At 42.6% G+C, this 16,035-nt stretch overlaps 1 protein-coding gene across 8 annotated transcripts in view; it reads left to right on the forward strand.

Moving 5' to 3' along the window:
* The window catches only part of LOC108066569 (capon-like protein), a 45,784-nt gene extending 30,576 nt beyond the window's left edge, over positions 1–15,208 (forward strand). For 3 of the 8 annotated variants that reach the window (XM_044396010.2, XM_044396009.2, XM_070214640.1), the window contains 7 exons: positions 70–165; positions 227–394; positions 6,887–7,094; positions 9,703–9,809; positions 10,781–10,951; positions 11,031–11,153; positions 11,420–13,055. In XM_044396010.2, coding sequence (XP_044251945.1) covers positions 70–165; positions 227–394; positions 6,887–7,094; positions 9,703–9,809; positions 10,781–10,951; positions 11,031–11,153; positions 11,420–12,454 — 1,908 coding nt within the window. In that variant the 3' untranslated portion in view covers positions 12,455–13,055. Of the gene's footprint in view, positions 1–69; positions 166–226; positions 395–1,639; positions 2,256–5,304; positions 6,732–6,886; positions 7,095–9,702; positions 9,810–10,780; positions 10,952–11,030; positions 11,154–11,419; positions 13,102–13,468 lie in introns of those variants that run through there. The other 5 variants (XR_011418458.1, XM_070214641.1, XM_017155140.3 and 2 more) reach the window with 5 other exon arrangements.
* Positions 15,209–16,035: the final 827 nt, after the last annotated feature.

Here is a 16,035-nt window from a genome sequence, read left to right on the forward strand (position 1 = left end):
AAAATTCTGGAATTACGTGGCCCCTTATATAGCAGAAAAACTTATACAGATATTTGCCCTCCTTTTCAGTACGAGTGCAAAGTTCAAAATCTGAAGAAGCGAAAGGTCACCATCCACATATCGGTAAATGGCGTACGCGTTGTGCTCAAAAAGCGTCGTCGAAAAGTAAGTCAATGCCGGTTGACTATATTTACTTCGAAACTAATTTATCTATTTATCCGTATAGAAAAAGAACTGGACCAATGACCCCGAGGAAATCGAGTTGCTCAATCATCCCATCTATAGAATATTCTACGTGTCCCACGACAGCAGCGATCTCAAGATATTCAGCTATATTGCGCGCGATGCCAGCACGGATACGTTTAAGTGTTCCGTCTTCAAAAGTCACAAAAAGGTGAGTTTCGAGATCCCAATGTTTGCTTTAGGCTTTTCCTTTTACTGCGGTCAATGTTTATGGCCGCAATTCGCATAATGCGGGCTACATGTGACTTGGACTTACTTGACATTACCCCAATCCCGCGGCTTCTCGCACCCCGAACTGCAGCTAAAAATATAACCTCTGGTCTTGTGCAAAATGTCTACTCGCATGCATAATTTTGGCGAGTATCCAGCATTGGAAAACCGAAACGAAAACAACTAGCAAATAAACAAAAAAATATGCGCGCTATAAAGAGCGAAGTGTAGTTTATTAGATGTGCTAAAATTGCGATCTATTTGATCTAGTTTCCATTAATTGGTAATGACTAAAATTCGGGGGAATAAGTTGTGAAGCCGAATTGGGTATTAAATGGGTTAAAAATGTTAACTTAAAATAGAGAGCTGAAGCTAAATATGATCGATGATTTTGATATTTTCATATTATCGATTCGATAATTTAGATGTTGTCAAAGGAAAAATAGAAAACTATTCTAAAAATTTCACTTAATTTCATACTTTACTTTATAACCAGTGAGTCACACTTTTCCCATTCGCTTTCTATTTATTGAACCGATGATTCCATGGTTATTTTTCATTGTCAATTCGGTTTGGTCTAGACCAATTTTTCATTGGCCATTACAGCGCTCGGGGATCTAAACAAACCCGGCGAAAAGTAAGGCGCAACTGTCCATCAGTCGGGCCGCCAGCCGGCACATCCATTTCCGTGTTATATGGCCAGATTCTCTCATTCGTTCGCCAGGCGACATCGCTCCCCATTAAGCTATTGCCGAGATTTGCCAAATAAATAAATCAGATTTTACTTTGTGGTCCGTCGGTCGCCTGGGGGAAATGCATTTGCTTTGATTTCGAGCCCAATGCGGCTTTTGATTAATTCCAAGTCAGCAGTGTTCCAAATTTATATTTTAAGAGCGCAATAAACGCAACCATTTCTTGGTATAATCGTCTGGCCTTCAACTTCAGTCTGTAGACAATGTCAAGTTGGCATTTCTATTTTTTCCTTTCTAATTAACAAGCGGACTTCTGGGGAAAAAATTCCAATACATCAGAGGGGCGGCAGTCGATGTTTTTTCGGGGCCTGTCGAAATGCCTGACAAGTGACATAAGAAATTAAGGCCAGAGGGATGGGTCGACTTATGGGAATGGGGAGGGGGGGCATTATCTTCCACAACGACGCCTGCACGTGTTGGAAATCGCGCATACGCCGCGCGCGTCAGTGGAAAGCTTCGTTGCACCTGAGGCATGGGCATGGGATATACAATCGCCATTCAGGCATTAGTTTTACACGTAGCACTCAAATGCAACGCAATTTGGAAGCTGAATGAACACAAACACGGGCCGACAAAGCGATGAAAGGTATATGATTAATGGCTAAGCAGGAGCCAGGCCGAAACGGAAAATGGCCGAAACAAGCGAAGAGCCCCGTTTGTTTACTTCCGCGAAACACAAAGCAATGACGTCACTGCAGTAGCTGCAATCACGCATACGCCAGGTTGGACCGGCCTCAGGGGTTCGATATATGTATATGGATTCGTTGGAACAGCAAACAGCAAACGGCCAACGGCTAGGAAAACCAAAACAAACGCAGCATGTAGTAGCCAAAAATCGTGCCAACAGCTGAGCGGAAAAGCTCTGGGAAAAGCTTTTCCATTTGCCGGCTACGAGACCAAGATCCGAGATCCATCGATCGGCCATCTCCTCTCTCATTTCGGTCTTTGTCCAGTGCGTTCTAGACGGTGCGCCTTTGCAGACGTGTGGCGAATCAAAAACCAAACAAAGTTCGATCACAGACCCAATACCCAAAATTATGCAATGAGTGCGTGAGTGTCCGTGAAAAAGTGAAGTGTTTTCAACTTAAGAAAATAAATAAAAACAAAAGAAAATAATTTAATTAATTTTAAAACGAAATTTCTGCCGCCTGCAAGCGGTGCCTTCAATAAATAAGCCCCAGCATCATCCGATATCAGCTAAATAAATAAATAAATTCTGGCAATGGCATGTCACAGCTTTAAGAAAAATATGTTAACGCACCCATAGATCAATTAAATGTTTCAAAGTGTGTAGGAAAAAATTCGTTTGCAGAAATCAAGTCACAAAAGTGTTTTGTCATCAGTTTTTCTAGCCATTCGGACTGCTGACGCCATTAAATGCTTGTGGCCAGAAATAAAAAAAAACAGAAACCATAATACTTTTAAACAATGCTAAGGATTGAATAATGAGCCACGAGAGCAGAAAATTGACTGGAAAATTAATTACCAGAGAAAAGCCGCAACACAAGCCACTTGAAAAAAGTTTGCAAAGTGCGGACAGTAATACGACTTTGGTGGAAATAAAGCAAAAATTCGAGTGCTTCCCTTTTTGTGAAAGAACAATTTTATGTTTTAAGTAGATTCATTCACTTTTAGCCAAACTTAGCTCAGTGACGTACACTCTTCCCTCAAAACCCACTGTTTATGCATATTAATTGTTAATGAGCTACTCGCGCCACAGGTAGTCCACGGAAATGAGGAGGCTGGGATAAATAAATAGAATTATGGTCAATAACGAGAACGAACACGTGATAATACGGTTGAAATATTTACGATTCTCCTTTGCCTAGCTTATTTATTTATATCTATATTTCGTATTGGTACAATAAACAAGCTAAAGCTAATTTGACAGCTGAAAAAATCCCAAATAAACATAAAAGATTGCTGCAAATATTTTCATGAACATAACTTGGTTCTCAAGTTTTTCGAATAGTTCACAGAAAATGGGGAAATATTTCTAATTTACCTGTTGTCTGTGGAATTGGCAAAGCCATTGCCTCGGGGAAAACCGCAACGTGCCTTGTTTTCCATTTTCATATTCCCAAAAATGGCTGCCCTCATCGACATTCGTTTCGCTTTGTTTTCCTACGATTGTGCTTTATTTTTTTCGCATTCGCAAGCCAAAATAGATCCATTATTTTAATAGCCTACTTTAAAGTATTTCGAAAATCAAAAAGCGATTGGGGCTGAAGACGCAGGTCGTGCGGGCAGGTGTTTGGCTTTATTCGAGAGGCGAATTATAAATACTTGGGTTTATATTCCTTGGCTATTTTCGCTTAGGCAGTCGAGAGAAGTAAATTGAATTTTCAAGTGCCGCAGCCTGCATGACTAATGGGAAGTTCATTAGTTTCCCGGGGGTGGAGTAACACCCTTTCTGACCACGTGACAATGTGCAGAATTTACGATCTGCCGTTTTGCCATGCTGAACTGTGGTAAACTGTGGCCAACTGGCCAACTGCAGCTGCGGAAGTGGCCGCTGCGGTTGGAGGTCCTGCGAATGCTGCGCGAATGCGGCATCCTGACCACCGACGACTTATGGCCACAGTAAACACCGGCCAGATGGCTGGCGGGGCAATGGCAAGGCCATTAAAAACGGTGCTAAAAAGCCAGACCAGACACAAAAGATTTTTCGTGTAAAAATTTTCCCTTATGACAGGCAGAGCGGGGAAAACAAACAAACTGCCAGATTTGATTGCTCTGTGCTGCGGAGTCAAATGGAAATTAAAAATCAAATAAATACATAAAACAAAGCTAACAAAGTCATTCTTAACGCCATAAATTTTCAAGTAGTTTTCCACGAAATGCCACGCAATTTTCCTTCACTCCACTCGCTTTTATTTATTTAAGTTTTCATTTCGGCTTTGCTGTAACGAATGTAAATTGCCACACACTTTATCCGTTTACTTTTTATAGTTTTCAATTTGATTTATGCGAAATTGCACAAGCCACACGAGGGAGATATATGTGAAAAGTGTGTGTGGACTTGGTCGAGATAGACAATCAGTTGGCACCTTTGGCTAAGACGGATTTTCTCGGCACACGTGGCGTATGCGCAACGCTGATAAAGCGGCAAAGTGAGACGATTCGACGCCTCGGGTAAATTCACACTGAAAGAACTGTTAAATGGTCGAGTTAGTTGCATAGAATATATTCAAATATTGAACGAGTGTTGTAAGCATGCCTTCCTTCACTCTTCGATTTGTTTGCCAACTTGCGCAACAAGTGCTGTCACTGCTTGTCAAAATAATTCAAATTGATGTGTTGTTAATGTCGTTCAGGCGAGTGCTCAACCTGACGCCACTGAAGTAGCCCTTCAAAGTGCTCGAGTGCTGGCCAAGTTCTGCTCGAGAGACCCCTGAAAGGGGAAACCACAAAGTTATTCGCCAGCTTAGCCTTAATTAGTAATGGCAACGAAAGTGTTCGGCAATTTTTGGAACCGACGTCGTCTTCTTATTTGTTATGTTAAAAATATATTTAAAATTTGGGGGGGAAATAGGTATAGTTTTTTAACAGCTGTAAATAGTTGTAATTTAATTTTAAAGAGTTTTTACTTAAAAAGAATTTATATTCCTTTAAAAAAGTCGATTGTAGAGTAGCTAAAGTTGCAATAAATTATGGTGGATAATAAAAAATAATTTAAAATCTGTACACATTTTGGAAAATAGCAAAAACATTTTGTAACTTAAATTTAAATTATTTAATTGTACACACAGATTATTGTAAGGGTACAAAAAATATTTTGTAGCTTGATTTTGAAGGAAAATGAGAGTTCAATATTCCGCTAAAAATATTTATAAATATTTAGGGACCTTCGAAATTACATTGCCTTTGGAAATGCAACTACATACACTAATTCGCTGACAGAGAGCCCCTGCAAATCATTCGCTTGCTGATTGACACAAATTTTGCCTGCTGGCTAACCATAACAATACCCACATCAGATTGACAGTTTCTGTTTTTTTTTGCTTTTCGGAGGGGTGCGAGGGTAAAAGGAGAAAAATCGTGCATGCAGGCGGCAGAAATATTCGGAAAATAACCGAAAAATATATTCTCCCGATAGGTAGGCAACATGAAGAGTTGCAAATAATTCAATACACAAATAAATGAACACGCAAAAGCAACAGCAGCAGCAAAATTAAAAACAAAAACAACAGCCTGGGGGCGAAAGAGAAACATAAACAATATATAGCACCTCGCAGGTGTGAAAAATGGCGCATCGGCGGTGTGTGAACAACCTGGATCAAGGGAGCGAGCCGGAGAACCCTAAGCAATTATGAAATTAATAGCCAACTAATTGGGCGATTCGAGAGCAGTGAAATCGGTATTGAACAGCATTGAACTTAAAGTGAGCAGTGACAAATTGGCCAGCGAGCTAACGACCTTGTGGATTGCTGATTTCGGATTGCGGATACTTTTCGCGGATCACCGAACTCTGGCCAGCTGGTGGTGGCCATGAAGCACGAGAAGACCCTCGCCATGGCTGCTCCGCACAAGCAGCGGCATCCGGACAGCTCCGCCCACGTTCCCCGCAGTCCCATAACCAAGGCCTTTGACTTTCTGCCCTGGACGCGGAGTCGCAGCAAGGTGAACATGGCCAAGGTGGCCCAGAATCAAGAACAGCAGGCCTCTGTTTCCTCGGCTGCATCAGTGGAAAAATCCTCGGAGGTTCACTATCACAAGAACATCTTTCGCAGCGGCGGTGGGCTCATCCGCGATATTTTGGTAGGGGACAAGCATCTCGAACTGAAGAACAAGCCACCACAATCTCCGGTGCCGTCGCATAAAAAGAAACAGAAGCCGTTGTCGCGGAATAAGAGCCTAGATATCCGGGAGCTCATTGGTTGTGTGGAAAGGGAATTGGTTCCAGTGACAGCAGGAGGAGTAGGTTCTACAACTCAGCCACCTCGCTTTATAGATGACACATACTTAGACCACAAACCAAAGCACATACTCTTCAATGACGACGAGAATACGGTGTATATCATAAAAAAGGAGCAGCCGGTGGCCAAGTCCAGTCACAAGGTTAATGGCCAGGCCAATGGAGATGTGTTGAAGGCGCGGCTGAAGCTCAAGCGCCTGCCCGGCGATCATTACGAGGCCTCGCCGGAGGCCCTGCGTCGGGCCCACCTGCTCCACCAGCGATCCGAGCAGCGGCATCAGCTGCAGCGGCGCAAGAGCCTCAGCGATCAGCAGAGCAGCTCCAGCCTGAGCAGTGGCGGCGGCGGTGGAGGGGGTAGTGGCATCATGCTGGAGCGACCCAAGACCGACAAGCCGCGCAAGAAGCTTTCCTTTCGGGAGCCCATCATTGCCGGAGACCAGATATTACCACTCATCCTCTCGGAACAGCGACAGGCGAGGCAGAGGCGTCGCAGCTCCCCCCTGGAGCGCAGCAGAGGGGGCTTGGCAGCGGGAGCAGACTGTGATAATTTATGCAATAATCGCACAAAGGATGCAATTTCCTGCGGCTGTGCGGCGAGCGATCCGGAGGTGGGTTCAATGTGCAGCAACATGGCGTATGCGTAATTGCTGTCAATGGAATTGCCATAAGGGGGTTATGTCTTAATGGGGGGTTGGGGCTGTGGCATAATGCAATTATTTTAATCCCCTTTTCTCTGTGTTTCTCCCTCCGCCTCTGCTTGCAGTCCCAGGCCATGCGCATCGTTCGCACCGTGGGACAAGCCTTTGAAGTGTGCCACAAATTTAATCTTCATAAGAATTCCCTGGAACCCAATGACGAACGCTCCGACATATCCTCCTCGGAGCTGCTGGACGTGGAGCAGATCAGCGAGCAGCAGCTCAGCGAAGACGGCGAACGCGGTGGCGGTGGCGACAACGAGACGCCCAAGAAAGGTGAGTGGCAAATAATTCATGGGGATGGGGTGAAAAATGGGCAAAATGGTCGTTGCCTGGCCAATAAATAAATGAAAAGCTCCCGGCTGTCTGGCTGTCGTCGCCGTCAGATGCTTCCTGGTTGAGGCTCTGAATCTCTGGAGCCTGGACGCTGGTCTCGCATTAGTTTCCTATTCATTTCTGCATTCCCATGCAAATGTCTGCTCTTTAATTTCGAATTCAGTTCGATGCGGCGAGCGAGGAGGCATTTGCATTTAAATTGCATTTTATTCCCAGTGGAGGTTCGCAAGGGAAAGGGAGCGATTTTCGTGCTAAAGTCTATAAAATTAGCCGCCAGAGAAAACAAAGTAAATTTAAATTATCATCAAAACAGTTTTTATAAATAAACGTAGAAAATCGGCAGCACGTTTTATTAAGTTATAGTTTGTTATTACGAAATACAGGGTACATTTTGGCTCTTACAATATCTTGTTTATTTGGTTTACCATTTTACCTTGTTTTCTTCTCCTTATTTCCGTAAATATACAAAATGCAACTGCAGACCTCATGTATATACTGTAAATATTCGAGTGTACACACAGTACAGCCTGCTAAAGTGAAAAATACAATACAAAAGATGACTGCGCATATGAGAAGAAAATATTAAAGAAATAAAATAAAATTCAGAAATAAAAATAAAAGTACCGAGAACAGAAGCAGCAGCTTTCGACATACACTTCGACGCTGTTAAGCAATTTCCACATATTGCTTCAATTTTCAATAATCTTCGTGCGGTTTTCCATCTTGCCAACCAGCCCCTCCCCCTTCTCACCCCTCTTTGCTTTACCACCCCCTCCCCCAAACACTTTTACACAGGCAAGGCGTAGTTTGACGTCATCAACGCGTTGCTGCTGCCAAAAATAAGATGAAAAAAAAACGAATAATATTGAAAACCTCACGAGAAAAGCAATTCTTTTTGCAATCTTTTGTCTAAAACCATCCAGCGACATCATTCGCAAGAAATTCTGAGAATATAAATATAAATAAAGCCCCGAGTGGGGCAAAATGGGAATGGGGAGCAAGGTAGCTACTTATCGGAGATGGATTATTTGCAGATACCTTCCATCATAACCATGGCATCACCACGAGTCATTGGATTCGGGAAAACTGAAACCGAATTTGTTACCAGGCGACACTCGAGACCACGGAACCCTCACGTGGTGGCCAAAACTGTGTGTGGGCGTGCCCTGAAGTCGTGTGCCAAAAATAATTTATTTATTTCAATATCTCATCCTCCGAGTCTGGGGTCTTGTAATTTTCGCTATATAGTAATTTCCCGCCTGTGCTGGCTGACTTTTGAAATAATAAATTATGAACATGGGTGTTTGTCTGCGTCTGGGCGACATTCCCCTGAGATTAGGAAGATCAGATGGCAGAGGTTCAAAGTTCAATACCCTAGGCTAGCCTACGAAAAATTATGAAATTAGGTGTATTAGGATATTCCCTTGTTTAATACTTTTAAGTGAGAGATGGTAACAATTAATTAAAATAACAAAGGAATTTATTTATTTTGGAAACTAGTTTTCCTTGTAAATATATTCTTATATAATAATCTTAATTTTGCTAAACTTTGTGACTTTGTAAATTTTTATTTATTTTACTTAACTATACTGAACAAATTAAAGCTAGACCCCGAACAAAATTGTTTATTGTTTTTGAACTTTCGCGACCACAGGTCTTATTTGTAATAAGCACGCCATTACGTTAATCAACACCTCGTATATTGTCTTTGGCCAAGAAAATTTGCCAGAATATATCCAAAACACAATATAATATAGATTGGCTATAAGTAAAAGCTGAACATTTGGATTACTAAATGTTGTTCCATGTCATAGAATCGCTTTGCAGCTGTTTTGTCGAGCTCTCTAATTGAGTATGATGTGTTCCGCAAAATGGGTCATTTGGGCTGTAAAAATTATACAAAAGATGATTTCTAAATTTAGCTCAAGAAACATGTGTTTGCGAGTATGGAATCCTTGTTTGATTTTTGCAGGGCATAGGATAGGCAAATTCCAACAATTATTTGCCAAAACACTCGGCGTTGGTGAAAAACATCTGAAACGGCAAATTAATTTACATGCTGTGAAGGATTTTTACAGCGCTTGTAGCACTTCATTGGCAATTAACACGTGCCGCAGGTGCGAAACGAAAATTCAGCCGACTGCCTTTATATCCCCGAGTTCTGGGAAGAAATTTCTTAAATATTTGCCAACAAATCAAATTGAAATGGCTGCTGAAAGCAGGAGTGAACTTCGCTCGCCCCAATCTTCATTATCACAACAACCATTATCATCATCTTTATAGCGATCGCGCGAGGGTCTAGAGATAATTGTTTCATTATTTATTGGACAGACAGCATAATCAAAACAAATATCGAACTCTAGACGCTGTAATTAATGGGAAATTAAGCGCGAAAGTGGCCGCCGGAGCAGATCGCAGATCGTGGGGCACCAGGTGGGCCGCGTGGGTGTCCCGCGACCTTGACTAATTGGGGAGGTCGGTGGGCCGGCCTTACACACCTCACTTACCAGCTATTTAATTCGCAAATCCAATTCTCCACTATTTATAGAGCACTTGGCCATATCGCCCGATCTGAACCGCACGCAGCCGCAGCGTCCAAGCCACTTGGAGCTGATGCCATCGCATTCGAGTCTACGCAAATCGAACAGCCTGCTGGTGAGTAACTTATGTCCATCATAATCATTCCGTCCAATTGCCCGCTAATAATAACCGAAATCACAGCCATATCCTGGCTGGGCAATTAAAATGCCGGCGCTGGCGAATTTTAATGAGCCGAAATGAAATCTCCGAAATGAAATCAAATACAATGTGGCCCATTGCTGGCGTTTCTGTTTAGGCCATAATGTATAAAGTAATATTTCGCATTTGTTTACCTAACAAGGCGGTCAGTAGAGGGTAAACATTGGGGGAAAAACAATAATATTCAGATTCAATAACATTTCCAGTTGCCCCCGAGAACTGTCAAGGCTAAACGGTGAATAAAAAAAAGGAAAATCGGTTGTAAAGGGGCTAAATGGCCCAGTTTCACAATTAAATATGTCAATTTAATGGTCTCATGTTTGTTTTCATTTATGGGGGAAACACATGAGAAATATGAATGCTGTTTTTGATAGCTTCAAAAATGCGATAGTGAAATGCGGCCATTAATCGAAAGTATGGGCCCATAAATAAATTTTGCAGAAACTGTCTAGAGTAACCATACGTTTTCAAAGAATATATAAACATTTTTATTATATTTTGAAAACACACATTTTTTCTTTGAACCGTCTTTGTTCTCCCAGAAAACATGCAACATTTAATTGAGTGTTTGGCCTTATTAAAATTTAATTAAAACTGGATATTGTCTTAAAGAAGAAAAAATTTAAAAAATAATTTTCTATTTTCTAACGCTTACAGTTAAAGTAAACATTGCACCAACATATTTACAGATTTTGTAAAAGTGTAAATGCAATCTTTTTGTGTTTTATAATACCTATCGAAATGTAGAAGACAATTTTAAATCGGATTATTCTCTTAAAAGTTATAAGCAATGAAATGAAATTATTAACTTCAAGCTGTGCAAGCAGTTAACCATTAGCTTTGGTATTTCTTATGAAATTCAATACCTTCCCCCTTTCTTCTTTTAGTGCGATGTGGACGACAAGTCTCCAGGCTCACCTTCCTCTCCGCGCTCTGAGATCAGCCAGCTGAAGGACCAGCTGGAGGCACAGGCTCTTCAAACGCGCCAGGCTCTTGGCCAACTGATGATGGTGCGGGAGCAGCTCATCTCGGAGACCAATGCGCGCATCGAGGCGCAGGTGGGTGGAAGACCCTTCTCCCCAAAAAGATATATAATATATATTTAAAGATTTTATATATATTTAAAAAATATTACAGGCGCGCACCCAACAGCTGCTGCAGCAGAACCGGGAGCTCCTGGAGCACCTGGCCTCCTTGGGGGCCTACAACGAACAGCAGAGTGCGGGCCTCACGTCGGCCAATATCGGAATGGCGCCACAGGTGAGGGCTATACTATATATACTCTATAAGCTTTTGAGTTATGCGATCGTAAATTTGCGCTCATTTCGAGCCTTTCCCAGCTGCGCCTCCTTTTTGCATGATTTTTCATTTTCCGTTTTTCCCTGGCTGCCATTTGTTTTTGCACGAGTGTTTATAGTTGTTCGCCCTTTTCGTTGTTCGTTCTCGTTATTCTCGTTGTTGTTCATTGATTGAGAGTGAGAACTGTAGTACTAAATGCCCTGTGACCTTTCACCCCATTCGATTAGCAATCGCAGCTGCAAATGCTGCTGCAGGCCACCAGCAACAACAACAATTTGGCCACGATCAATCAGCAGATCAGCAATTTGGGCAGCATCAATCAGCAGTTGACCTCGCTGAGTCACCAGCTGAGTGGCCTCAATCAGCAGAGCCAGCACCTCCAGAATTTGCAACAGCAACAGCAGCAGCAGCAGCAACAAGCGGTTCCCAATCCGGCCACGCCCCCTCCCGTGGCGGGGGGCAGTAGTCCTTACCCCTCGATGAGCGCCCTGCAGAGCATCAGCAATCAGTTGCAGCAACAGCAACAGCAGGATGCCTTGTCCAAGGATCTGTTCCAGGTGAATCAGGAGCTGCTGAATCGCCTGCAGGCCCTGAATCTGAATGCCAATCCTGGCCAGGGCCAGCAGACGCCCTCCGCCGCGGGCCACAACTCCTTCTTCTATGTGAATCCATTGTCCTGCACTCCGGCCACTCCGAATAATAATGCTGGAGGAGGAGGAGCTGGAGCTGGAGGAGCCTTCAATTTCCTCACCTCGCCGGCGGCCACGGGAACGCTGACGCCCTCGCCGTTGGGCACCATGAATCGGAACTCCTTCGCCGGCAGTTCGTCCTTGAACGAGGATATCCGGCTGAGCATCGAGCAGAATCTGAATAGTCTGGAGGAGCAGCTCAAGGCGGCCGTTTCGAATGGCAATTTGGCTGGCCTGGCCTGCGGTGGATCTACGAGCACACGGGACACCAGTCGCAGTTCCTCAACGCTGGACTCGCCATCATCACCTCGTTTAAGAAGCAGCAACAATAACATAAGTCCCGGGAGCAGCAATGGCAACCAGAGCCAAAATCAGAACAATAATAGCAACAGCAGTCGGGAGACGCGATTCAATACGGTTTTGCTGAGGGTCACCGACGAGGCGGGTCACCAGAGGAAGCTATCGGCCACGCCCAGTTTCATCACCAGGAGCACCAGCGAGAAGGTGCCCAATCGCAGCCAGATGATGAGCCAGGTGCAGAGGACCACCTGGGCCAGGCATACCACTAAATAAATTATATTAAAGAGAGCCTGAGGATCGAGTGAATGAGTGGGTGGAACAGTATTAATTTAGGAGCAACACAACCCTACTTTAGTTTCGCATTTTAGGTGTCCTAGGCGTTTAATGTGCCAATTATTTGCCCAGCTCAACGTCTATTTAAGTGTAAAATATATCTAAATCTATATAGCGTTATCTTCTAGCTCAAAGTGTGTGCCAAAGTCAGAGTATATAGCCCTTTGGCGTTTGGTTTACTTAGGTAAAAGTATTTGTGAAACATAATCTTAGCATATCAGCAACGAAGAAACTTACTCAAAAAGTTTGCCATAATCGTTTGAAAGTATTTTCTCTTCCCCCAAATGAAATCTATATCTATACAACTAGTGTTTAAGCTAATGAGTCTAGTTTTAGTTGGATACTGTTATTTTTGTAAATTGTTGTATTTTAATTCAATTTATGCGTGACCCGCATAGGCTTCAACCCGCAAAAGAGTTATGTGTAAATTAAAATTTCAAATATTCGGCTGAATATGGAAATTCAATGGGCGAGCAACAATGAACGGCAGACAACAGAATAAATAATAATAATAAAAATCGGATAATTATGTAAAAACAAAACCCTTGGCATCTCTTTCGATCCGCTTGTATATTGTCGTTAATAATTGAAAGTTAACGCCAGACTGGGCAATTTCCCTAATGACTTTTCCGACAAAAACATGCAGCACACTTTTAAGCGCATTAAGCATCCGCCCCTTGGGACGCTCGACGGTCAGTGTATGAATTTCCACCCCTGGATAAATGAAAAACGATGCCGTCGGCCCAAGGAGGAGTGGCAAAAAACAAGTGTCGCCATTTTTCACTCTACTCGGTAGTTGGTTTTTTTAATATTTTTTTATTTCGTTTTTTCCTTACTGCCAACGGATTTTGCTGGTGGGCAGCAATTTGCGCACATAACTCATTTGCATAAATTTACACACTGACTTTACTTAACACACCCACCCACCAACCGCCGATTTTCCATTTCCCGCAGCTATCGTCGACGGCGAAAGTGGCCCGATGGTTCCAGCAGCTTCCCTGGCACACCGCCTCCTTGTCCCGCCCAGAAAGCGGCTTCGTTTCCGGCGACTCGCGCTCCGAGAAGTATCAGGAGGATCATTTCTACGGCATCGGAGGGATTGGAGGCATCGGAGGCACCAAGGAGCCGGATGATTTATGCGACGAATTTCTGCTGGTGGAGGGCAGCAGCACCATTTGGACAAAGCTGAGCGCCAAAAAGCGCCGTAAATTGCTCGGCATGCGGCTGGGCAAAGTGACAACTTTCTGAGGTCGCTCCATCGCCCATCGCCCCTCGCATTTGCGTAATGTGTGCGTTTATTAGCTGTTAAGTGAGTTTTTAGCATAGCCCTAAGTGTAGGTTTGATATATTTACCAATTTCCATAGGCATAGCTAGCTAGTACGAAAACCAATAGACTAAAGGACCAAATTAACGAACGAACAAGCGACATGCTCATCGAGATGCCATGCAACAGGCACATAGAACACACAACACACAAGACACAAGTCAATTAGCGAGCATCAAACGTAAGCTCAATGTGTATTTAAGTATTAACTGAATGGCAGTATTTTGGCCAGTTAGCCCGTGGTTATGCTAGCCAATTCATTAGGCGAACAAGCCACGCACATTAATCATACGCCACGTAGCCCACCCACACACACCGACTGCCAGAAGACAGAAGCCAAAAGAGCATTTACTGCTTAACTTGACCAACTTTTCGTGTACGAGAAAAACTGGTTATTAAGCTAAGCAAACAGGGGGCAGCGGAGACAACACAGGAAAAACAGAGAGAGCTTTCCTGCAGCCGGAAAAACCAGGACCAAAAAGATCAAATGTTTGATATTCATAAATTTCTGCCGGCTTCACCGTTTTTATGCATAAATCGATTCTACTTTTACGCTTGGCAGTCCCATTCCCTCTTCCTTTTTCCCTTTTTGTTGTTTTCATTCCGGGTTACTCTATAAATTCAAGTCAGATGCTGTGGAAAGTGCAAAACCGAACTTGCGGCATACGTGGCGTATAAGCGATTTACTCGAAATTTATGGGGATTTGCTGGCTATAAAGTGTGTGGGTTTCGTAAGGTAGCTAGATGCTAGTTAGCAGGTACGGCCAGCAGATTGCACTTCAAGTTTGATGGGTTAAGTTAGGGTTAGTAAAACCAGATAGCTCTTAGGGTTAGTTGAATATGCAGAAACAACTGCGAGAAAAACTGTGACAATCTTTTTAGGGGGGCTAGGCGAAATTTTGCAATTCAAATTTGAGGGGAGTTAAAGCCGGCCAAATGGTTTTCAATCATCATCAAACTCAGTCGGGTTTTTATTGCATTATTTGGTAGCCCCTCCGTTTATTGCCCGGCATCACAATGAAAAGACGATTTTCCTAACGATTTTATGACATTTGCAATTTAGGTACGAAATTTATAGATGCAAGAAAAAGCACAAATTAATTTACGTAAAATGGTTTTAGTTAATTTATGCAAACGTTTTTTGAGACTGAAACTGAAATTTGTACTAAGCATAAACCAGGAGACACAAACACAAGCATACATCACACTGACACACATCCATGCATTCCACACACACACATTTGCGACAAATAGGAAAAGTTTTTTATAAGCTACTTTAGCGAGTACCAACATACCCGTGTTGAATTAATATTAGTTGCTCTGGTTCAACGCAATAGAATAAAGTGAAAAGAATAAAAATTAAATGCAACATGCTGGGCAACATTTCCCTATTCCGCTCCTTCTGCCGCTGACACTTTGCAGTTCAATTAATTTAACGCGCTTTGCATGTAATAGAAAGGCATTGCATATCAGCAGGGGCAGGACATGCGGATGTGCGAGGACATGCCGCTGGTGGGGAGCAGGGGGAGGAGATGGAGCAACAGCAGGTGGGCTTGGCAGCTAACAAGCGCATTCTGGCCAAGTGGGAGCGTCGTGGAGCGGAGATACCATCACCATCCATGTGTGCAGCCCGCATTCGGATCGACTTGGCAGTACCCCCCACTGGGGGACCCGTATTTTCAGCTTTAGTAAGTATTTATGGGGAGTTTGAAATGGAAACTTATCTGACAGCGTAACAGTATTTATTGCTACCAATCGACTGGGGGTTGCAACTTAAATATAATCATTTTATAACGCAGCCAATAATACGTTTTATAAATCATATTTTCATTGCTTTTTTATACCAATAAAAACTAAATTCAAGTTGTATTAGCCGAAAATTGATACTATAGCAGGACCCAGTCTTTTTATTCGCATTATTTTTCAGCTGATTCCAAAACTTGCATTTCTTTTGGTTTCCTTATGTTTTAAAAATTGTTTAAACAACATTTTTTGTAAAATGAGTTAAGTAATAAATTTGTTTTTGATAGGATTGCAATTTGCTTGTGATTATTTTATACTAGTTCAAAGAAATTTGACATTTATTATTTACCAGGATGACAATTTTTAATTTTATTTATGTTATTTATTAATATATTTTAATTATTTAAATGTAGAACCACCCAAAAAAATTCCATTGACTTTAATTTTAGAAAT

Source organism: Drosophila takahashii, chromosome 3L (assembly GCF_030179915.1).
Source record: "Drosophila takahashii strain IR98-3 E-12201 chromosome 3L, DtakHiC1v2, whole genome shotgun sequence".
NCBI lineage: Eukaryota > Metazoa > Arthropoda > Insecta > Diptera > Drosophilidae > Drosophila > Drosophila takahashii.